At 41.2% G+C, this 25,112-nt stretch overlaps 1 protein-coding gene across 2 annotated transcripts; it reads left to right on the plus strand.

Moving 5' to 3' along the window:
• The first annotated feature begins 546 nt into the window (after positions 1 to 546).
• On the plus strand, positions 547 to 24,465 carry LOC125391590 (flavin-containing monooxygenase 3). Of its 2 annotated transcripts, XM_048420972.3 has the most exons (10): positions 547 to 685; positions 7,098 to 7,152; positions 8,255 to 8,392; positions 13,675 to 13,863; positions 14,486 to 14,648; positions 15,295 to 15,437; positions 18,217 to 18,416; positions 20,722 to 21,077; positions 23,044 to 23,116; positions 23,745 to 24,465. In XM_048420972.3, the coding sequence occupies exons 3-10, from the start codon at positions 8,261 to 8,263 to the stop codon at positions 24,085 to 24,087; spliced, it is 1,599 nt and encodes a 532-aa protein (XP_048276929.3). In that variant the 5' UTR covers positions 547 to 685; positions 7,098 to 7,152; positions 8,255 to 8,260; the 3' UTR covers positions 24,088 to 24,465. The 2 variants fall into 2 exon arrangements, with proteins under 2 accessions (XP_048276929.3, XP_085544123.2); XM_085687997.2 differs by lacking the exon at positions 7,098 to 7,152 and having other exon boundaries at positions 565 to 685.
• Positions 24,466 to 25,112: the final 647 nt, after the last annotated feature.

Consider the following 25,112-nt stretch of genomic DNA (forward strand, 5'->3'; position numbering starts at 1 on the left):
CTCAACAAGAGAATGAGAAACAGAACAATGGTATTTGTTGAAGTTTCTTAAATTTAAGTGCACATCATTGAGGAAAAACTGCTAAAAATGTGCCCCTTCTATAGAGCTAGTTTTCTCATTACTGACCATAAAACAAGAAATGTCCTGAGAACCTACTGATGAATGGGGCATCATGCTGGGTGCTGAAGAAAATCTAAGATAAAAGACATGACTGTTCCACTCTCCAAGAATCTGTTGCCTATTCTTAGGCTTGTTTATGCAGGTTTAACCATAACAAAGTCGTGGATAGCGGGTGGACAGAAAACTCAGATGTCAAGAGAGTAAGGACTACTCTCAAGCCCATGTCAGTCCCAGAAATGAAAAAATATATCATTTCACTGCAAACTAAAGATAACATCACAGCTTTAATTCCAGCATCAGAAGAAGCTGAGTTACGTGATTAACTGTGGTGCTTTCTGTTCTCAAAAGAAAGGATCAAAGAGCAGCTGAATATCTTCCAGTACCTTCAGAAGACAAGCCAGCAAATCTAGTTCACAAACGTACAAAGTACCAGGACTTCCTCAACCCTTGCACTCTGTTCTTCACATCGACTTGTTTCATCGGCAGTGAGGGCCACAGTAAAAAACACTACCCCAGCATTTTCATTCCAGCATGCAGTATTTTCATGAACTCTGAACTTTTCAAGGTAATTTCAAAGTCTTTTATCTTTTAATTGATAGCCTGTATAAATAATTTTTAAACTACTTATAAGCCAATAAATGATTTTTTTCTCCTTTAAATGGCAGCCTAGGGTTGAGAGAGATGGTGGAATGGACTAATAAGTCAGACTTATGTTTTAAATATAAAATTTTTTTCAGAGAGTTATGAATAGGAGGAGAAAACAACAGGGGGCACACTTGAATATGTGTACTTGAAGGTATGAGTGATTCTTAGAACATTACCTGGTACAGTGTAGACAATTATTTATTTAGTTAATATATAAAAATGTGTCTGTGTGTGTACATGTGCTCACAAATGTTATAAGGACAATAACTGTCTATGTTTGTCTTTTCTGGATCTTATGAATCTCTTTGTCCTCACTGACTCCTTCAATGTTTGACACATAAAACATGTTCTTGAAATATGTGTTGAACTAGTAAGCCACAATTTGAATAAATCAATTAAGGACCTTCTTTTTGTTGTTGCTGTTGTTGTTCATCTAAATGTAAAAACATAGTTGGCCTATATATAGTTCTCAGTGGTTCTGAAACTTCTTTATTGGAATAGCTGAAAATAGTAGACACCGGGGTTTGATTTTTTTTAATGTTATTCTAATGCCAGGCAGGTATAGTTGACATTTATCAGCAACTATATTCCAAGGGGGCTAAATATCCAAAATCCCAAGAATAGGCCAATAAAATGAAAAAATTGTCCTGCCTAAGGTATCTAGTGATATTAATTAAAAATTTAATCCTAAACAATTATATGATTCAAAGTAAAGGTCTTGTTTAATTATCTGCTGTGACTCTCGAGCTAACATTAGCTCAAAAGGCTCCAATTCTGCTTCCTGCTAGCCTTTAAGAATGTTCCTGGCTACACTGTCAGACCCCACATGCAGAATGTAGGAACAGAACAGCCAAGAGCTCTGGGCTGAACTCTGAACTATGTCCCTGCTCCTAATCCCAGTGCCAGCTCATATGGTCTGTAACCCAGTAGTTTATCTTGGCCTCCAATGCCAAGCCCAACCAATACAAGAAATCTGCTAAGCCGCAATGGAAACTTTTTCATTCCATGGGACTCTTGCTTAAGAAGGCTCTAATGATGGTTGTCATCCTGGTTACATCAGTCTCTCTGTCACCTCAGAAACAATTGTGGAAGCTTTAGGTAGAAATTCAGAGACGGGCTAACATTTACAATGTGAGGACAAGTCGCCTTACCCCTTGGCAGAGGACTGTGAGCAAAGGAAGCCCACGGGCCCTGTGGTTGGCTCCAGCTCTCAACTCAGTATTGCTCAACAGTGCACTCGACACCCAAAATCACAGTGAACCACAGCCTGACCTTGTTTTAAACACATGTTCAAATTTGCACTGGCTTGTTAGCTCCAGAACAAAATGCGTAATATTATCATCTATGTTCTAGGACATTTTGTCCTGTTTTTCCCGGCGAGAATAAGTTGTTTGTGTTTTATACTGTTTATTTGTTTGACTGTTGTTTCTTTCATCCACTCACACATGGACCCCCTGCTCAACAGAATAAAGACTGCCAACAACTTCGTGTATACATGCATCCGTATTTTTCTCCTTAATAGAAGTTTAGTTTAGATTGTGTAGGTATGCCTACGTGTGCTTGCATAGATGGTTAAAAGAATTTTTAAATAATTTCTCATTGTGACATTGAAAATGTAATAGCCATTTGTGCATCTTGTGTCTGTTTTCATGTTATCTAAGATTTCTCAAAGCCATTTACTACAGCTTTTTAGTACCCACAGACCACCTTAGACAATTAAATGATTTATTCATTTCTCAAACAATAAGAATTTGCCAAAGGCAGACACTTGGTTTCAAAAACATCAACACAAAAGAGACTCATCACATGCAATGAAACCACCACGAGGATTTCAGTAGATTTATCAGTTGAGGCTGTAGGGTATCACTTTTCTAAGTGCTGAAAGGGAAAATTTTCCAAGAAAAAAAAACACTACATGAAGAAAGAAATACTACTAGCTTATCACTAGGCTTATCTTATGTTTTAAAATGCAATGAAAACTTTCCAGTTGAAATAGAAAACTCAGAAATGATATGGAATTACAAAACTCACTGGTAACACGTGAATAAGTAGGAAAAAGGTCACTGCAATAATGGTGTCTTCTAATTCTAATTGCCTTCTAATTCTAGTACAAAATTTAAAACATAAGAGTGTGGTTTGGCAGAACCTGGAAACAACTTAGATGCCCCTCAACCGAAGGATAAATAAATGAGGTGTGGTACATTTACACAATGGAGTATTTCTTAGCTGTAAGAAACAGTGACGTAATGAGATTTGCAGGCAAACTGATGGAACTAGAAAATATCATCTTGAGTGAGGTAACCCAGACCCAGATGACAAACACGGTATGCAGTCACTCATAAGTGGATACTAGATGTAAAATAAAGATAGCCAGACCACAATCCACAGCTTCAGAGAAGCTGAGTAGTAAGGAGGAACTTAAGAGGGACACATGGACTACCCTGGGAAGGGAAAATAGATGTGATTTCCTGGATAAACTTGTGGCAGGGTCAGTAAAAGGGAGGGACGGGGAATGAGAACATGAGGGAATGGGATGGTGCAGTTGTGGAAGGAATGGAGAAGGAGAGCAATGGAAGAGAGATCTTGATAGAGAGAGCCATTAAGGAAATTTTCAGAAATCTACAAGGTTGCCCCCCAGCTAAGACTACTAACAGTAGTGGAGACAGGGTCTGAAATAGCCTTTTTCTATCATCAGATTGGTGACTACCCTGCCATCATAGAGGTAAGGGAGTCCAGCCAAAAAGAGGGAGGAGGGAGTATATGAACGGGGAGAGTGCAGTTGGTAGGGAAAGTAGGCAGAGTGATGTGCACAGCGAGCATGCCCCAGTCACAGGCACAGTGTGCTGTGCCTTTAAGAGGTTATTTAAACACATGTGATAAGTCTTGTCAACTGAAATAAAATGTCTGTATTTCTACCTAATTCACCGCCTTTTCAAAGCCAGTGCTTTCTTTAAAACTCAAGTATATTGACAAATGATCATTATTCTGCAGTTACTTTTAAAGACGACCTGAAGGACTGGAGAGATGGCTCAGCGGATAAGAGCATTGCCTGCTCTTCCAAAGGTCCTGAGTTCAATTCCCGGCAACTACATGGTTGCTCACAACCATCTGTAATGAGATCTGGTGCCCTCTTCTGGCCTGCAGGCATACATGCAGACAGAATACTGAGACTACTGTATACATAATAAATAAATAAATCTTAAAAAAAAAACCACGACCTGACATTGCCCATATGTCTCTCTTTTCACCCATACCTATCATTATACAAGGTCACTGTTTAACTGCTTCCACCTATTCTAGACTGTGAGGTGTTTTGTGACCCTGCTCACACTGGGATGACTCTTTTGGAAAATACATATTCAACAACCTAAGTCTCAATTTTGCCGAATTATAAATACTTGAATAAAAAGACAATTAAAGATATATGCATTAGATTACTCACAGAAAATGAGGCTTGTAAAATTATTTTTTCAAAAGGCTTCAGTTGAAGTTAGATAGCTAACCAAGTTTCATCAATGATTTTAAGTGCTAGTTTATTTTTATTTTTTGGTTTACAATATACACATTTTAACTGTTGTTATTAGCACAACATTTTTCCTATCACATTCTTTTTTTGAGCTATATATTTTTCTCCACTCCCCTCCCTTCATCCCCTCTCCCCTTCTCCTCTCTCCAGTGACCACCAAGCTCCCAATTTACTCAGGAGATCTTGTCTTTTTCTCTGTCCTATGTAGAGTCATGCCTGTCTCCCTTACAGTCCTCGTTGTTGTTTAGGTTCTCTGGGGTTGTGGCCTGAAGGCTGGTTTTTCTTTGCTTTATTTCTAAAAGGTATTTATGAGTTAATACATATTATAGTTGTCTTTCTGGATCTGGGTTACCTCATTCAATATTGTTTTCTTTTCTAGGTCCATCCATTTGCCTGCAAATTTCAAGAGGTCTTTTTTTTTTTTTTTGGATGAAGAATTAATTTAATTTAGCCATTTGGTCAAGTTGTTATTTGGGTTGTAAAATCAAGAATATAGAATTTATAATGCTAATTTTCATCTTTGTTAATCATTTTTAGACTATGCAGACACATGCCACATTAAATCCAAATTAGAAATTTCCGCTACTCACATTTTCACAGAAGCAATTCACATTATTTTTCTTTTTTCTTTCTTTTTTTGATTTATTTTTTTAATTTTTTTAATTTTTATTAAAAATTTCCACCTCCTCCCCTCCTTCCATTTCCCTCCTCCTCTTCCCACTCACCCTCACCCTCCCTCTCCAGTCCAAAGAGTAGTCAGGGTTCCCTGCCCTGTGGGAAGACCAAGGTCCTCCCCGCTCCATCCAGGTCTAGGAAGGTGAGCATCTAAACAGACTAGGCTCCCACAAAGCCAGTACATGCAGTAGAATAAAAACCCAGTGCCATTGTCCTTGGCTTCTCAGTCAGCCCTCATTGTCAGTCACATTCAGAGACTCCGGTTTGATCACATGCTCCATCCAGCTGTCCACATGTCCACATGCTCCATCCACATGTCCCAGTCCAGCTGGCCTTGGTGAGCTCCTTATTTTATTTATTGCTGTTGTAGTACTCCTTGTGTAAATGGACCACATTTTCTTTACCTATTCTTCAGTTGAGGGGCATCTAGGTTGTTGCAGGTTCTGGCTTGCTGTAGGACAATGGTCTTGTACCCTGCAAAGATTTGTTACTTGGATTTTAATAAAACACTGATTGGCCAGTGACCAGGCAGGAAGTATAGGTGGGGCAACCAGAACAGGAGAATTCTGGGAAGAGAAAAGGCTCAGTCTGCAGGTGTAGCCCAAATACAGAGGAAGCAAGATGAGAATGCCTAACTGATAAAAGGTACCAAGACACATGGCTAACACAGACAAGAATTATGGGTTAATGTACAATGTAAGAGTTAATAAGAGGCCTGAACTAATAGGCCAACCAGTTTATAATTAATGTAAACCTCTGTGTATCTACATTTCTTTGGAACTGAATGACTGTGGGATAGGATAGCCAAGACAATCCTGTACAACAAAAGAACTCTGGAAGCATCAGAATCCCAGACTTCAAACTCTACTGTAGAGCTACAGTAATAAAAAACAGCTTGGTATTGGCATAAAAACATACATGAGGACCAATGAAATTGAATTGAGGTACCAGATATAAAGCCACACACCTATGAACACTTTATGTTTGGAAGAAGCTAAAAGTATAAAATGGAAAAAAGTAAGCATATTCAGCAAATGGAGCTGGCATAACTTGATAGCAACATGTAGAAGAACAAAAATAGATCCACATCTATCATCATGCACAAAACTCAAGTCCAGGTGAATCAAAGGCCTCAACATAAAACCAACCACACTGAACCTCATGAAAGAGAAAGTGAGAAGTATAGTTGAATGTTAGCTTATTCTTCACTGCTTTCTGAAGAGTTGAGCTTGACTCTGTTGATTCTTGTATGTAGAACACTCTCCCATGGCTCTGAACATATGTCTCCATATCATTTTGGCCAAGTGGTAGACAGTTTTAGATACTGAGACCTACGTCTGTAAGTAGGCAGACAGGTTGACTGGTGTTGGTGACAACTCAGTGGTGGTCTTGAAGAATGGGCACTGTCTTCTGGCAGGTCTATGCCTGCCTGGAAGCCTCTTCCCTTCTGAGCAAGTAGAGTACAATGGACACCTCTTCCCACTGGAGGTCCATTAGGAGAGTAAATTGCAATGGCAAGAGGCACACACTTACAAACTCCTCCCTATGGAATACAGTTGCAGATTCTAACTTTGAAGATGCTGAGGAAGGTCTTGAATAAGACCCACAACACCCTCAATGAGATTCACTTGAATAATACAATTTTTCTAAAGTCCATGACCCAGCTCTGAATGACTTGCTATATCTGTGACTAGCAAGAAAAGGATTTTTGTTTTGTAGCATAGAAAAGCTATCATCTTTGGGCTGCCTAATTCCAGTTGTGATTAATTGGAGTTTTCTATAGAATTTGGAAGGTTACCATAGGTTACCCTAAAAGACCTACAAATTAGAAAAATTAGGTAAGCTTTGTGATTACACCTAAGGAAATGGACTCAAGAACCATATAGACTTGGAGAAATTACCACCTCCCAGGTAAGGACCTACAGGTGACTCTGGGGGTTGCTGACTGCTACTAACAGGAAAGCAGGTCTGATAGACTAGAAAGGTGGCCCCAGAGACCCACACAGTACAGGATCTGGAGTGTGTGTTCACTTGCTACAGGACCAAGGATTATCCCTTTAAGAGAAGCTCCTCCTTCCTATTCCTATAACAACACCCCTTGCCATCAGGTGCCCAACATTTTCTCTTTCAGACGTCCCAGAAGACTCAGGGCTTAGACACACAGAAGAAAGGAAGACAAAGAAAAGGTGGGAAAAGAAAACTATCGCAAAGGGCTGGGATTGGGAGTATCTGGGAAGTGAAGGGAAAGAGTATGGAGGAGAGTGGGGTGGGTGAATGGAGTTGGGTGGCTCTGCATTCACTGTGGGCAGAATGAACATGGCATGTCATTTGGGAAGTTGTTTGGTTTTTATTTTTTCTGAATATCCTAGAACATGATTTCTAATCATCTAATCATACAAAAAGGTATTTTATTTGTTTGTAGAAATGTGGAATTTTACCTAAAAAGAAAAACAGAGAAGTAGTGGTAGAACCTACAAATAGAAAAACATTAGGAAGCATAGTGTTCTTGGAAGAGAACAGAGTTGAGAATGAATGATAAGGGGAAGATATTGTTGTAAGGCAATGACTTAACTTTTGTTAAGGAAGGAAAAGGACTGTCTATCTGACATATTGAGGTCTGGGTGTTCTCAGTCTTATGTCAAGTAAAATAGACCTACAGGTTTCCCTGTATGTCTATTCATAAATTACAAGAAATCCAGAGATGAATTGAAGGATGCAGGAGGATTCCATAGGCTAGACCAAAATCCCCAGCTTTTATAGAAGGAACCTGAGCATCTGCTGATGGTCATGAAATCAACCCTCTCTCACAGAGAGGCCATCATACATCTATACATACATCTTAGTTTGTTTTATTCACATATAAACATTTGTGTCAAAATGTGTGTGCCTATAACATACCTGTGAATGTATGGTGTGGGTGAATGTTCATATAGTTTAGCTATGAATCTCTTAATTTAGGGAGCTGACTGAAAACAAAATGGTTCATACATTTTGTTTTCACATGCTTGTGCATTTGTGTGGATGTACCTGCCCCCCCACACACACGAAATAAACATTTTAAATGTAAGTTTATCACAGGTACTGCTAGTGATTCACATCACAAATCTCAAGGTTCCCGGCGACTGTTAGGCTGCTTTTTTGCGAAGAATCAGGAAGTGCTTTGATGACTAACAGGAGTTCTGGAGTACTTTGGAAATGCTATCATGCGTGCCAAAGCAAAATTTCTCATTAAGCCAAAAGTAAACAGCAAAGGAAGGTCTCAGCAATGATCTCTGCACCTCTCCACAGGCACTCATGAAGAGGAGAGTGGCCATCGTCGGAGCAGGCGTCAGTGGCCTGGCCTCCATCAGGAGCTGTCTGGAGGAGGGACTGGAGCCCACCTGCTTTGAGAGGAGCAATGATGTTGGGGGCCTGTGGAAATTCTCAGTGAGTGGGGCATCTGTACAACAGAAAGAGAAATGGAGGAGGAGGCTCCCGGCCTGCCTAGGTGGTAGCTGTGATTCCCAGCAGTATTGGGTTCCACAAAATGCAATAGCAGAAACAGGTCTGAAATAATCTCCTTGCAACTTAGCAGAAAACCAGGTGTTTTAGGAAGTTCGTTTGTGTACAGAACTCACCTCTGATAAATCCTAAGTAAAAGTCACTTGAAGAATAAAACCCATAGTCCAATACTCGGTACATTTATATAAGAGAGATATATATCTTCCTTGTTTAAAAGCCATCAGGCAGGTCTGGGAGTAAAGAGCTTAGTCCCACAAGCATGAGGATCTGCTTTTGGATCCCCAGGAAACACCAAGGGGTCAGGTGCAGCAGTTCACATCTGTGGTCCTATGTTGTGAGGCAAAGCCATGCTGATACCTATGATGACTGCTTGACCAGTCTAGCCAAATCGGTGAGCTCATGTTCAGTGAGAGACCGTAAAAAAAAAAAAAAAAAAAGAAGTGGGAAGTGAAGGAGGAAGACTTCCAGTGTCAACTCCTGGCTTCGGCATGCTCTTGAATGTGTATGCATTTCTCACACAAAAATAAATAAATGCTTTAAACGTGAGGTCACCAAAGGTCATTTTAGCCATCCCAGATTTCAATTTCACAGGTGAATTTGGTCAAGAATCAGTTGACTACAGATGTATTAGGTTATTTCTCGGCTCTGTATTCTGTTCCACTAGTCTATGTGCCTGTTCTGACGCCAGTACTGTGCTGCTTTGGCTTCTGTAGTGCATTTTGGAATCAGCTGATGTGATTACTTCCAGCTTTGGGGTTTTTGTTTGTTTCTTTATACTGATTTGGTTTGGTTTAGTTCAAGTCTATTGTGTCTATTTGGAGTCTTATGTACTTCCAAAGGAATTTCAGGACATTTTTCACTAGTTTTGTAAAGAATATCATTGGTGGGGACTGGAGAGATGGCTCAGCCGTTAAGAGCATTGCCTGCTCTTCCAAAGGTCCTGAGTTCAATTCCCAGCAACCACATGGTGGCTCACAATCATCTGCAATGAGGTCTGGTGCCCTCTTCTGGCCTTCAGGCATACACACAGAAAGAATATTGTATGCATAATAAATAAATAAGTAAATATATATTTTAAAAAAGAATATCATTGGTATGTTGGTGGACTGAACAATAATCTGAGCCTGTAAATAACTAGGGTAATGTGAGCACAGTGGCATCAGTTCCTCCCGCCTACCAACGTCACGGTCATTTCTATTTGGTGAGGTCTTCCTTCATTTCTTTCATCGGAGTTTTACAATTTTCATTGAAACGTCTTTCACTTCTTGATTAAACTTACTCCTTTGTAGTTTTTTTTTTGAGAAGGGTGTTTTTGTTGTTGTTGTTGTCTTTGTTGTTTGTTTGTTTGTTTGTTTGAAATAAGGTCTCTCTACATAGCTCTGGCCTAGCTGTCTGGAAGCTCACTCTGCCAAACACACAGAGCTCTGCCTACCTCTGCCTCCCAAATGCTGGGATTAGAGATGTGCACCACTATGCCCAGTTCCTTTGCAGTTTTGTACCAATTATGAATGAGACCCCTTTTATGATCTCTTTAATCTCACTAGAAAAAAAAGATAACCTCTTTGGTAACCGGTACTGGAAAAACAGGATATTCACGAATGGAAGATTAAAACTTGACCCCTATACCTCTCGCACACTTAAAAATAAAGCAAAGATGCATTAAAGCTCTAACTGTAAGATCCAGAACAAGAGAATTACTGGAAGAAAGTAGGGGAAGCACTTCCAGATATTAACACAGGCCAAAAAGAAAATGGCTATGGCCCGAGCAGCACAAGGTACATAGGCGAATGGATGAAGCAAGTGTGGCACAAGGTCTGATGGATAGTGCTCGACCTTAAGAAGAATAATACCCTATTATTTCCAGTGAAACAGATAAAAATGAAAGTCATTGTGTTAGATGAAAAAAAATGTATTCTTAACTAGTTGAATGTGGAGTAGTGATTGTTAAAGCCTGGGGGAGGGAAGATATGGGGAAGACACTGGGAGATTTGCTAACAGGCACCCAAACACGGGCAGACTGAAGTAATGTGCTCCATATTATAGTGTATAGTTATCAATTAAGTAGTTTTGAATAACTACAAGAGAGTCACCCAAGCACTCCAAATACAACATGATGACATGGGATAGAACCCATTTCCTTAATCTGGTCAAAATGTATTGTACCTATGCATTGAAACATCACATCGTGCCTCAAAATATGCACAATAATTCTATTAGTCAACATATTTTTAATGTTTTAAAAGATACAATTTCTAAATACTCTGGTTTAACCACTATGCAATGCCTACATGTATATGATGTTATTTTATCACAGTCTACAAGGTAGTACAATTAATGTGGTAATGTTGGGAGTGTGGGAGGGCACTGTGACATATATATATATATATATATATATATATATATATATATATATATTCTTGACAAAGTACCTTTATGCAGGGCAATACCATTCACTTACAATGATGTGTGTGTGTGTGTGCATGCGTGTGTGTGTGTGTGTGTATGTGTGTGTGTGTGTGTGTTTATGGGCTCTTTTCCACACAAAATATTTTATCAATATTTATTATTTGAAAATTTCATACATGTATTAAGTGTATCTTGATCATATGTACTACATAATCACCCCCAATGACTAAATATACAATTTCCCCTTTCCCATTCCCCAGACAAATTACCTTCTCAATTTTATGTCGTGTGTGTGTGTGTACAAATCATTGAGTTCAGTTAGTGCTGCCTATCTGTTCATGGGTGTGGGTCATCCACCAAAGCTGGGGTAACCTACCAGTAGCTACATCCCATAAGAAAAGTAATTCCAGCCTGCATAGGTCTGCACTAGGTCCTCCACATATATGTTATGGTATTTCTGTGGAGCTCCTAACAGTGGGAATGGGAATATCTCTGATCCTTTTGTCTGCTCTTGGGACCCTTTTCCTCCTACTGGGTTGCCTTGCCCAGCCCTTATATGAGGATTTGTGCCTAGACGTATTGTATCTTGTTTGCTGTGTTCAGTTGATATCACTGGAAGTTCTGCTCTTTTCTGAAGGGAAAAGAGGAGGAGTAGATATGAAAGAGGGGGGAGGTTATAGGGGGTACTGGGAGGAGTGGATGGAAGGGAAACTGAGGTGAGAATGTATTGAAAACAGAAAAAAAAGAGAGAAAAGAGAGAAGGGGGAGGGAAGAAGGAAGGAAGGAAGGAAAAAAGAATGGAAGAAAGATTCTCCCCCAACAGCCACTAACTATCAATAGTTCCTCACCTTGGAGTGGGGCTGCAGAAGCCCCGCCCCAGTCCATGACTGAATTCATAACTGCCTTGATCTTGTGCAGGTCCCATGAAGGCAACCACACCTGATATGAGTTCATGTGTGCAACATCCATATCATGTTCAGAAGACATCTTTTCACAGCACCCTTCTCCATTCTCTGGCTCTTATGTCCTTTCTACCCATACTTCTACAGTGTTCCTTGAGTCTTGGAGAGCGGGGTCTATATGGATATCCCACCTACAACTGGATTTTTTTACTTGTCCTGCCATGTTGGTGCTCAAAACATTTCAGATTCGGGATTTTCAGGTTGAGAGCCTCTGTGTGAATTAATTTATTTCGTGTTCTTTCCTCTCTCCTTGCAATACCATTTCTATCAAGCTTCCTATATTCACCAGAAGCTACAAATCCCTTCACCTCAAAAATCCCACACAAACAACTCAGGCAAATAAAGAGCAGAAAACTCGGGTCCCGGTTCAAAGTCACATTCCTTTTTGAAACAAGCATACAACTGCTAATCTGTCTCTTGACAATAAACAAATTCCCATCATGCTAGTGATAGTGACAGGCATGATGTACTATTCCAGTGTTTACTAAAGGTACATAATCTACTCACCCGTCAGCTTTGAACTATGTGACACCTAATGAGAACATTCTAATCGTCTGCATGTTTCTCTCCAAACTCAACAGTTATCCATAGGACCTGTAATTTAGTCTTTCATCACAAAGATTAAGGTCAAATCCAGACAGCTTACTGATTTATTGCTTATGGAGCTACTGAGAAAGACAGATAATTCATCTAGACCTATAGAGCACTCACACGCGCTTTTCGGAGACCCAAGTAAAGTTTCAACTCTCTTTTCACGGTCCTTACAGTAATTTTCAGTTTTCTGTAATGCCTTGGACTGAGAATCTAGCTCAGTCATTAAAATGCTTGCTTACTTTGCAAGTGTGAGCATCTGAGTTCAAGCCTCAGAGGCCAAGTTTGTAATCCCAGCACTGGGAAGCAGAGGCAGAAGCAGAAGGATTTCTGGTGCTTCTTACTAGCCAGCCTAGGCTTCTCAGTGAGTGGACGGCTCTTAAAAAACACACACCTGAGACTGACCTACACAAACACACATGCACACACACACACACACACACACACACACACTCACACATACACATGATGGGGGACACGTGCACATGGACACACAGGTACAACCTACCCAAAAGCAAACACATTTACTTTTTATTTAGTGCCTTTAATTCACTTCATACATACATCGATTGAGGCAGCAGCTGCAACAAGCAGGTCCTATGGTGTGGTCTTCCATAGGAACTACTTTGTTGGTCATTGCCCTGAACCAGTTTTATTCTATAGTGTTACTTGAAAGCCATTTGAAACTCCAGGCCACCTAAAGCAAATTCTACAGGAGTTGAACCTAACTCTGGATTGCTGTGAGATTTTTTTGTTTGTTTGTTTGTTTGTGGCATGTGTTGTTGCTGTTGTTGTTGTTGGTGGTGGTGGTGGTGGTGGTGGTGGTGGTGGTGGTGGTGTGTGTGTGTGTGTGTGTGTGTGTGTGTGTGTGAGAGAGAGAGAGAGAGAGAGAGAGAGAGAGAGAGAGAGAAAGACAGTGTATGGCTACAGATGAACCAGATCACAATGTCCTGATCTTCACTTTGCTATCTCTTTTTCTTCAATTTCCTCGGATTCTTTCATCATCACTTGGTACCTTTTCTACAATTCTAGCATAGCTTTGTAACTTCTTTATTAATCTGGGGAATCCTGAAGAATCCTGCAGAAGATAGGGAGAAATGACTGTAGGAGCCAGAGGGGTCACAGACATCATCAGAGTCCCTAGTGGTAAAGGCCAGTTCAACTTACTGTAATGACATGGAACTGAATATGAACAAGAGCTGTATACTCACTTACTGATCTCCTTTTACCTGAAAATTCCGTTCACAGGACCATGCAGAAGAGGGCAGGGCTAGTATCTACCGATCAGTCTTTACCAACTCTTCCAAAGAAATGATGTGCTTCCCAGACTTCCCCTATCCTGATGACTTTCCCAACTTCATGCACAACAGCAAGCTCCAAGAATACATCACTTCATTTGCCAAAGAAAAGAACCTTCTAAAATACATACAGTTTGAGGTAAGACGCTGTCAGCAAAGGAATGTCAGACATGGCAACGAGGAAGTCCGTGGCTGTTGCTCAAGTCCCACTTTTTCCCCCAGGGTCCCTTTCTTTAACCAACATTTTTAACTGCTTGGTTTCGCTAATTGTAGATTTGTGAACACAATTTTTCTCTTACGAATCTGTCAGAAATACGTAAAACATGATTACATGCAGTTCTTACATCAAAATGGCACCAACTGAGAAATCAGCAACAAAAATAATAGGTACAAAATATCCATGGGTTTGTAAATTTAAAACCTCATTCTCTAAGTAATCTTTGTGTCCAAAAGAAATATAATGAAAGAAATACAAAAACACTTAGAACTGAACATTAGTGAAACTTTTTGTGCAAGGCATTGAAAGCTATACTTTTGTGGGACCATAAGTTTAATCATTTGCAATAAACAATTAAAGTATTTTAAAACAAGGCAAAGAATACACATACACAAATATTGACACATACATACATATGCAATCTAATGTTTACATTTCTTCTAAAGGACTTTTGAATTCCTAAGATGTGCCTTACTAATAAAATGATTTTAAAATCAATCTACCATTAGCATATCAAAGAAGGCTTTCTTTCTATATTCTTTAGACATTTGTAACCAGTATAAATAAGTGTCCTGATTTCTCAACTACTGGCAAATGGGAAGTTACCACTGAAAAGAATGGTAAAAAAGAGACAGCTGTCTTTGATGCTATAATGATTTGTTCTGGGCATCATGTGTACCCCCATCTACCAAAAGACTCCTTTCCAGGTAAGACTGAGGTGAGGAAGCCACCTACACATCTGTCAGGAACAAACGTATCAGTGAGGTCTATTTTAGTCTGCTTTCTAATGCGAGTAACAGAAAACCTGGCGATTAAGATAGTGTAAAGGAAAGAGACGTGGCTCATAACTACAGGCACTGGAAAGGGAAGCAGCATGGTGCTAGCATTCTAGCGAGCCCCGCCCACCACCACCTCAACCCCGCCACATTGCACCGCAATATGGTGAAGAGACAGAAAAAGAACTAGCCATGTCCAGCACCTTAAAGGTTACAAGGTGAGAAGAGCAGCTGAAGGGACCCAACATCCAGGCTTGCTCTTGTTGAAACCAGACAGTTAATGCTCTCCTGCAACAACTCACCCCACCATCCTTGTCAAGGGCGATGTCCACAACGACCAGCTTTACTTACCAGTTGTCGCCAAGGTGGCGGCACATGTACCTCTGGGGGGTATATTCAAGTCTTCCCCAACTGCAGTAGTATCTTTTTAATTAAACTACAAACAGGCAAGTTAAAATGTATTTCTGCTTTCTATAATGTATTAGGATTATTAAATTTTCTTATTCTGTGACCACTAAAGTTGTTCAAGTTCTAATAGAAATCAAGTTGATTCATATTTTTCTCCTGTTTTACTCAGGTTTAAACCATTTTAAAGGCAAATGCTTCCACAGCAGGGACTATAAGGAGCCAGGGATGTGGAAGGGAAAGCGAGTCCTGGTGATCGGCCTGGGGAACTCGGGCTGTGACATTGCTGCAGAACTCAGCCACGTAGCTCAACAGGTACCGTATCTCACACATGCTACAGATAATCTTAAAGGAACAAAAACTGGTATTTTCTCCCTTGAAAACTGCTATGGAATTGATAATATTTCAGATGCCTCATTTTCCTGGGTAACAAACAAGTAGGATTTGAAATAGCTGTATAGGTGTCACTAGTGATGTTTCTGACCCAATAAGAATCTGATACCTTGTGTGTATCTGATCAATTCCTCTGAAACTAAAGTGGACTCAAGGTTAAAGCTATGACTAAGACTCCGAGAGAAGTTGTTCTATACTTCTGGGTTTCTGGTCTCCACATCAATAAAGCAGATAAAACCAGAACCAGTTTAGAAATGAGATTGTATTGGAGAAAGAATGTTGAACAAAACAAATGTACCCTTTAATCTTGAGCGCCACCATACTAATTATATAAATGCTCTAAAGCATAAATTATTATTTTGGGAAGTGCTAGCAAGGAAAGCAAAGCACATGGTTCATGTGATTAATAAGGTTGACATACTCCACACGTGGCCGGAAAGACCCCTGGAGATGACGACACACAAGCAGAGAAGGAGAAGATGAGAAAGGCACAGACTCAAAGGAGGTCTTCAGGCAGAGGGTCTTGAAGTAAGAAACGAGGTGTCTCAAAAACTGATGAAAGGTCTCTTGGCTGCATCTCAGTGAATGTGGAAAGAAGGGTGTGAAGAGAGACCAAAAGGATGGAGAGGGAAGAATGAAGGTCCTTGTAGGGCATGATTTAAACAAATGTCATCTTCCTTCGAAAGATGCATTAAAGGTTGCTTTTTCAGAAGCCCAAAGGCAGGAATCTTATTCCCAGATGTCATAGACCCCCAGTATTCGTTCCTGATAGACCCCTGAGCATTACCATCATACTTCTAGTTTTACTCCACAATACTACAGTTAAGATGCATGAAGATCGTGTCAGGACAAATGTCATAAAAATCTATTCCCATGCCTGTGTTCCACACACTGCACTTGACAACCAGGGGACAAGCAAAGACATTAACCATGTGGCCTTCCTTCACAAGAGGTCATAAAGTCTAGCCAAAAGGCACATGCACGCATGTGCACACACGCGCACACACACACACACTTACACACGCACACACACTCACACACACACACACACACACACAACAGTCTCAAGAGATAAGCAGAATGTGTGACAGCAGTATAAGAGCTAGCACTGGAATGAAGGAAAATGGATGACTCTGTCACTAAATGCCTGAAAGACTGTAGAATCCAAGGCATGAAAAAGGAGATGGTTCTGAACCCATTCTTGTAAGAGAAATATAAACCATATAGTCGAACATAAACCTGAAATATAGACAGGAGCTGCTCTTAGAAGGAGGAATGACCGTGAAGCATGAAGACAGGAATCAGTACTGTGTGTTTGAGAGCTGAAATGAAGGTTCTTAATAGCGACAATGGATATGATGCACCAAGGTACTTTAATACTCCCACATAAGTAAGTGCCTTCAACTGTAGTATAAAGGTCGTTGGATCTTATTTTTCCTCTTGGTGAAAAAAAGGCAATTGAAGACAAAAACATTAGCAACTTCTTAAAGAGAAAGCTCGAAGGAACCTAAGATCTGAGTGGAAGATGACTTAAGAGAAGCAAAATATTGGAGCTTCAGATTCCAAGAGCAGAGTAGCCCCAGGAACTGAGGTGGGAAAGAAAGGTAGAAGCCCCAGTAAGTGATCTTTTCAAAGACTTCAATGAAGAGCTGAAAAAATATGAATTCTTCATAAGTAAAAGTATACCAATTAAGGTTATTGAACTAAGAGCAATATGATGAACCAGGGTGAAAAGAATTTATGTCTGTGTATGTAATGAATTAGAGGAAAGAAACCCAATTTCTGAAGCTCTCAAGGTACATTTCTTCTCTAGCTTGCTTGTCTTATAACAACATTATATATTTTTTAAAAAGCAAGAAAAGAAGAAATAAATAGAAGAAACCTAAAAACCCACTGTGTTAGGAATTAGCAGAAGAGGAAGGAAGAGACATTTAATATCACATTATATCCGAGGTGATGTCAGCCATGTGACACAGGTTATCATGCTCAATTGACCCTCATGCAAATCTGAAGTAGTTGAGATGCTGTTTCTTTCTGGTTTACCAGAAAGCAAACAGGATTAACGAAGTCAAAGCAATCTTCTTTATGTCACATCATATAGAGGTAGGAGGGCCAGGATTTCTGCCTATAGTGTCAAGATCACAGTTTGCTTGCCTTATTTTACAGCAATTCCTATTTGGGGATAATAATTACTTCTTTGTATCTATCAGTAATTGGATAAGCACTGGGAGTCACATCGGTGGTCACCTGTGCTAGGAAGACGTGATTGAAGTAAGTTGGTTCCTGTCAGCAACAGGAGCAGGGAATCCGATTAGACCTGAGGAAGCATGTCCTCAAAGTGCCCTTGAAGTCACATCTCCCAGGCAGGAAAGCTGGCTTTCTTTTGCCTTATGCTTAAGTTTTGATGGGCCTATGGATGTGAACTAAGTTGAAATGAGGGTCTGAATCTACGTGGGCCATCAGGGGATTTGGAAAACCAACAAAGGAAGTAAGACCTGGGTGGAGCCCACCTCTTTAGTCAAAACAATTTTTTTAGAAGGACTGACAGCTGAGGGTTTCCTACTTCCTCCTGGCAAAAGAAAACAAAACAAAACAAACAAAAAGCCAAGAGTAAGAGTAGCAAGCTCATTTCTACAGGGAGCTGTAGAGGACATCTTATAATATGCCCTACACTCGCTGCATTTAACTTTGTATTTTTCAGGTCATCATCAGCTCCAGAAGTGGATCTTGGGTGATGAGCAGGGTCTGGGATGACGGCTACCCCTGGGACATGTTGGTGATCACTCGATTTCAGACTTTCCTCAAGAACAACTTGCCCACAGCCATCTCTGACTGGTGGTACATGAGACAGATGAACGCAAGATTCAAGCATGAAAACTACGGCTTGATGCCTTTAAATGGGTAATGTGGACTACAACATGATGGGCCTGCTAACGGTTATCTCAATGTCAACAGCGCTTGGTGTGTGTTGTAATCTCAAAACAAATCAAAAGACATTCATGGAGTAATCACATCACATGTATCAAAGGATAAAAAACTGCAAATACTGGGAACGATTTCCACACAGCCTTCTTACCAGATTTGTTCTTCTAGAACGTCAGGTGAAACTGAAGCAGTTAGATCCCATAGCAACAGGAATAGAAATAAACATGTTTTAAGCACTTCACACATTACCAGAGTCTTACCTAGTCTCTCCTTTAGGCTCTGGCTTATATTATGACAGACATAATATAATGTGTGACAGGCCTCACAACTAAGAGGCCTTTGTTTGTTCTGGTTTTCAGAGGAAAAAACTGAAGTACAATAGAATTGCTAATGTCACCAAAGTCCCACATCCAGGAAGTAGAAGCAACCTTCAGTATAAATCCACATCTGCTCATTCCAGGTCTTTTGTTCTTTATCCTCTTACTCTGTGACCTCACACTTAATGGCCAAGTGGAGGCTAACAAAATAACTTTCCTGTGTTGTACTCTTTCTCAACCCCTGCAAAGAATGCTCTCACTGAACCAGTCCTACACAAGTCCGGCACTCCCAGTTTCCTCCTTAGTATTTTTCTACAACCCCCTCAAGCCCACTATATAAGAAACAACTTCAACATTGGCTACAAATTCCAAATTTCTTCTTACATATTCATTAACTCAGCAAATATAAATGGAGTATTTACTGTGTCAGGTACCAAGTTAATTGTTTGGGGATACATCGGGATCTAGAACAAGCAGAATCCTGTTTTACTAGAGTACACTCTTAGTAGCCATAAACATACAACAAATGCTTAGTAAAAAGTCATATGGTGATGGATGTTATGGAGAATACAATGCAGGCAAAGGGGATGAAAATGCGCAAAGACAGTTTTCAGTAGGGTCCTAGAATTAGGCGTAAACACTAAGTTAAATTTCATGCCATCTCTTGAAGGATGAGTGTGGACACAGAGGGCGAAAAGACCGAGGGCTGAGTTCAGCAATTGGGCGGGGAAGAAAAGAGCAACAGGGAACACCAGGAGAGTCAAGTTAGGAAAGGCTCTAAGGAAAAGTGATCATCTCTGAAGACAGACAGTGCTTCAGGAGGGAGGACACAATCAACTAAGCCAAGAGGTACTAGTAAGTTCAGGAAAATAACTGAGCGGGGTCCCTGGACCCATCAGCTTTATTCTGACAGCCTTGGCAAACACCTAGGCTGGGGCACTTAGTGGCTGCTGGCAATGTGTTTAGTACAAGTGGCAGATAAGGAGTGCAGTTGAGCCTAGCACTTTCCCAACCAGAGCTCCACCTCTGCTCATTATCTCAGTTTCTCCTCCTTCAGCTTCTTCCCCTGACTGTCTTGCCCATATGCAACAAAGCCCTTTGCTTACATGGTATTTGAGTTCATTGGCAACTTCAGAATACTCTGTATGCATGGAGATTTTCCTGATCAAAATGATGGATCTCTTCAGATCTCCAGGTGCCTGCACTTCAAACTGTTCTCCCCTTCTTCTCGCCTTACATAAGTTTCCAGGTGCACCTTCTTTGGCCTAAGTGGTACAATTACTTCATGTGGCTCACGTTTCACTACTCTGTGAAAGTCCGGGGATAGCCCTCTCTCCCCCCTTTTATTATTGTTTTTATTGAGTTATATATTTTTCTCCACTCCCCTCCCTTCCTCTCCCCCCCCCCTCGCTTCTACCCTCTCCCATGGTCCCCATGCTCCCAATCTACTCGGGAGATCCTGTCTTTTTCTATGTCAGGGGTAGCCCTCTTATGTATTCCTTTATCCTCCCAAGTCTACCTTACTATGGCCAGTTTGGAAAATAAGACTAGAAGTTAACACTGTTAGTGCTTCATCTGTTCTACAGACTAGAAAATTTCTCATACTATTCAGATCTTGCTGTGACCTAAGATAGAGGACAGTGTCATTCCAGAATCTCATCTGGAGAGGTATTGGGAATTGAAAAGGACTGAAGCTTCTCAATTTCATGGGTAATAGGAAGCAATAAGACTTCAGATCCCAGGTGCCTTACATTAGAATTCTTTTTTGGCACAGGTTTTGCCTAGTAATTTCTCTTACCTCCTATATGGCCTCACATCAGTTTTATTCTTCTCATGCATTAGTGATATTCCATAGCTCAGGAAAACCCTTTGATCATCTTGTTCCTTCCTTCACAATCTGTACAGAGACTAAGACAAGGGGGCCATGTTACTGTTACAATGACCAGCCTCATCTGTCCATACAGAACCCTCAGGAAAGAACCCGTGTTCAATGACGAGCTCCCAGCCCGCATCCTGTGTGGTACCGTGTCCATCAAGCCTAATGTGAAGGAGTTCACAGAGACCTCCGCTGTGTTTGAGGATGGGACCGTGTTTGAGGACATTGACTGTGTCGTCTTCGCAACAGGCTACGGTTATGCCTATCCCTTCCTGGATGACTCCATCATCAAAAGCAGAAACAATGAGGTCACCTTGTACAAGGGCATCTTCCCTCCTCAGCTGGAGAAACCAACCATGGCAGTGATTGGCCTTGTCCAGTCCCTTGGTGCTGCCATCCCCACAACTGACCTCCAGGCACGCTGGGCTGCACAAGTAATAAGGGGTAAGTGGGCCCAACAGTTCGCCAATGGATGCTAATGAGAAGTTTTTCAGAATCCAAGCAAAAATCCTAATTAAGAGACCCATCCAACTTTGAGAATCTGTAACTCTATTCCCATTGGCACGGTACTCCATGAGCAATTTGAAATATGTGTCACTGGGTTATCAAGTGCAATAGTACAATATTATTGGAGATTTTGCTACTTATGATTCCTGGGAGCTGACAATTGCCTGAGTTCACTCAATAGACAAGAACTCCAAGAGGTTTTGGCCCTTGCTGCATGACAATGTTATGAAATTGTGATTTCAAATGGGATAGAATTACATTACTTGAAAGGGAAAATTTACATTAATGTAATGTAAAGTAAAATTACATTACTTGATGGGGAAAGATAATTCCAGGCAAATCTTCAGCTAGACTCAGATACCCACAGTCAGGGACAGCACACACTCTGGGAAGGCAGTGGGTCTTCTGGGCTGTTTTCTTCTCTGAACTGTGTTTGTTAAAGACAAGCAGTGCTTGATTAGAGACAGGAAGTACAAGATGTAAGAGGTGTTTAATTTTTAAGGTACAAGAGTGCATATTATTCATGTTTTCAAAAGAGGAAAAGGAAACAACAGACTTGATTAGGTAAGGAAGTCAGCCAGCGTCCTCTGGAAGCAGAGCCAAGATCAGAGTCATGGTGACGTCGGTATAGCTGTGGACAGCCACGGTTCATAAAAACAAGTAGAGCCATAATTAAAGAAAAAAACAGAGATGTTGAAGTATATCAAGCAACATTTAGTTGAACCTTAATTTATGAAACCTCGATTAGGGAGTTTTAGCAAAGTGGGCTCCTTTTGAAGCCATAACTAAGGCTTCTAGTACTACCCTGGCTCGCTGGGGCTCAGTCTCCTGTACCACCCGGTTCTGCGTCACCCTTCTCGGTATGGGTCACGTGCCTTCTGTACCTTATGCGAATTTGGGCAAAGGCCTGGAGATTGAACAAAAGACACACACACAAGAGACCTGGGTCATTCGTCAAGAGATAGCCGAATGCCACTTTATTCAGCTTAATGCTAAGCTAATATACCTAGCCCCAGTGAAGGAATTCCCACCCAGCCAGGGGGGTCGAGGAACTGGCGCAGTGTGGATATCTACCCAGGCAGGGGGTTGGGGGCAGAGAGCAGGACAGCAGGCCGAGAGAGACCTAGGCACCATGTGGGAATTCTCTCAGGCAGGTGGGGAATTACCATACCAAAGGTGAAACAAAGCCCTACAGCTAATCACCAGGCTACAGCAGAGATAACAGAAACTAGCAGGAAGCTTAGATGGCTAACCAAAACAGTCCTCAAGACTTGCACCCCAGGGAGCAAGGGGAGACAGGGCCCTACAGTCTCCCTTTTATGTGGGAGCTTAGAATGAGTATGCATGCCCCTGTACACCCTGAGCCACCAGACTGCCACCATATCTGCATGTTCCTGCTCAGAAGTGGCCTCTCTGCCTCTCCTTTGCCTTCCCCTGCTCAGGCAGAGCTTGGATGTGGCTTCAGAGGGCTAAGCGACTCCAGCAAAGCAGCAGCACTCTCTCGGCCCTCAGATCCCACCTTAGGGAGACTGGACTTAAAGGGAGGTCACTAACTCTCTGTGAGGACAACAGTTTTAACTTTGACTCTGAGAAAATAAAAATAAGGAAAAATAAACAAAAAGGGGAACTGGAGAGATGGTTCGGTTGACAAGGGCGCTTGATGGCAGGACTGACAAACTGGGCTCCATTCCGAGACCCACATGGTAGTAAGATAAAACTAATTCCCACAAGTTGTTCTCTGACCACACACACACACACACACACACACACACACACACACAATAATAAACACTTCTAAAACTGAAAGTATAATGTGACTCATAATTCACTGAGACCGAGAAACACTGGACTACTCCTACTCTGGATCCATTAAACTATTATTTTTTCCTTCCTTCTTTCTCAGGAACTTGCATGTTGCCTTCTGTTAAAGACATGATGGATGATATTGATGAGAAAATGGGCAAAAAGCTCAAATGGTAAGAGTTTAATGCGGTAGATCTCTTATAAAGTAGATACAGGATTTACCTAGAAAAATCAGGATTTCTTAATCAGTCCACTCTTCCGTCCAAGAGTAGAGACCTTCTCGCCAGCCGTTGCACTGGGTCCTACTAAGTGCAAGGTGCAGAGTCAGCAGTAAGACTGAGGAACCTCGTTGTACTGTCCCCTTTACCCCTGCCTTCAGCAGTCCATCCCAGAAAGGACATACAAAAGTGATGGACTCAAAGTAACTGGGGAAACAAATGAAAGCAGAGCTCTGTTCTCTAACCCAGAAATCCCTCACAGGGTGGATGATCCTTCAAGTGGACGCATTAAATGAAAAGGACCAGCGACAGGAGAATTAGCGGGGAAAACTGGACTCCATTTCTGGTCTGCCACTAATTAGCTTGAGGGCTGTGAATGAGGAACTTCACTTGATCAAGAGACAACTATCATTCTCCACTGCTCTGTAGTGTTGGGGGATTTATTTTCAAATGAGCTATGAAATAATCCCCTCGATAACACAAGAGAATAACGACTGCCCCGATAGGAAGATGTGAGCTGCTTTCTCTCTTCCCGCTTCAGCAAAGCCCGGGTATCACAGCAGTCCCTTCTCTACACCTCTAGGTTTGGCAGCACTCAGACCATTCAGACGGATTACATTGTTTACATGGATGAACTGGCCTCCTTTATTGGAGCAAAGCCCAATATCGGACAGCTGTTTCTCAAGGATCCCAGGTTGGCCATAGAAGTGTTCTTTGGCCCTTGCAGCCCCTACCAGTTCCGGTTGGAAGGTCCAGGGAAGTGGTCGGGAGCCAGGAACGCCATCCTAACTCAGTGGGACCGGTCACTGAAGCCTATGAACACGCGTGTTGTTGGTGGTGTTCGGAAGCCTTGCTTATACCTCTATTTGCTCAGACTCCTCTCTGTTCCTGTTCTGCTCATTGCTCTTTTCCTTGTGTTGATCTGATTGCAGTTCCCTCTAGAATTTCTGATAGTCACTGATAGTAACCGGGCAGGAATTTTGCTATTTAAAAATTAAGATTCTCATACCTCTCCCTTTCCTGTTCAAGATCATTTGGCAGGACTCTAGGTATTAATTAGTAAGCAAGACAGTGTTGCTCTGGCCTTCTACATAAGCCACGTTCAGAATCACGTTGGTCTTCAGGGGGCATGAGTCAGCCCTCTTTCAGTTCCACTAACACTTAATAATGAGAACTATGGTTTTATGTCCAGCTTGAATCATTTCCTGAAACACTTGGAAGTGGTGCTTATTCTCTTTTAAGCGATGCTTGAAAGAACAGCTTCAAATACAAACAGTGAATAAAATAGAACATGTAGATTATAATCTTCTCAAGCTGTCTCTCTAAACTATATGTGAACCTGGGGGAGAGCTTGGCAATTACTAGTTTTTAATTAGTATTATTTTCCCTACTGCTCCAGGCACTACCTCTTGCTCCCTAGCTAAGAAACACAGTACAGAAATCTGACCCACATTGACAGTTAGCTCAAATTAACTCATTTCACTGATAAGAAAATTAGTAAATTAAAAAAAGAAACTCTCCAACATAGAGTAAATAAATAATCATAACAATAAGCAATATATACCTTTGAATTGCTAGAAAAGATGTTTTGAAAAATGGGTTTTCTTAGTGCTGGGACTTGAATACGACAAGTGTTCTCTAGGATGCATCCCCACAATGTACAACTGAGATGTGATGGAAGCTTCCAGAGGCGGAGTTCAGCAGGGGATCCTAGGGTCATTCTGTGGAGCAGGTCCTCAAAGGCTTTCTAAGCCATTGGTTTCTTCTCTCTGGTCCTGGCTTGGTATGCAGTTACGTAGGCTAATTCTCTCGTGTGTTCCACTGTTCTGTCAATCACAGTGTGACACAACCAGGCACTCAGGCCATGCCCAGGTCTCCTGCTCTCAAACCCATCTGCCTCAGGTGTTTTTACACAGCAACAAAATTCTGAGACAATTATTATCCAGGAATG

Source organism: Myodes glareolus, chromosome 5, assembly GCF_982192425.1.
Source record: "Myodes glareolus chromosome 5, mMyoGla1.1, whole genome shotgun sequence".
In the NCBI taxonomy this organism is placed as follows: Eukaryota; Metazoa; Chordata; class Mammalia; order Rodentia; family Cricetidae; genus Myodes; species Myodes glareolus.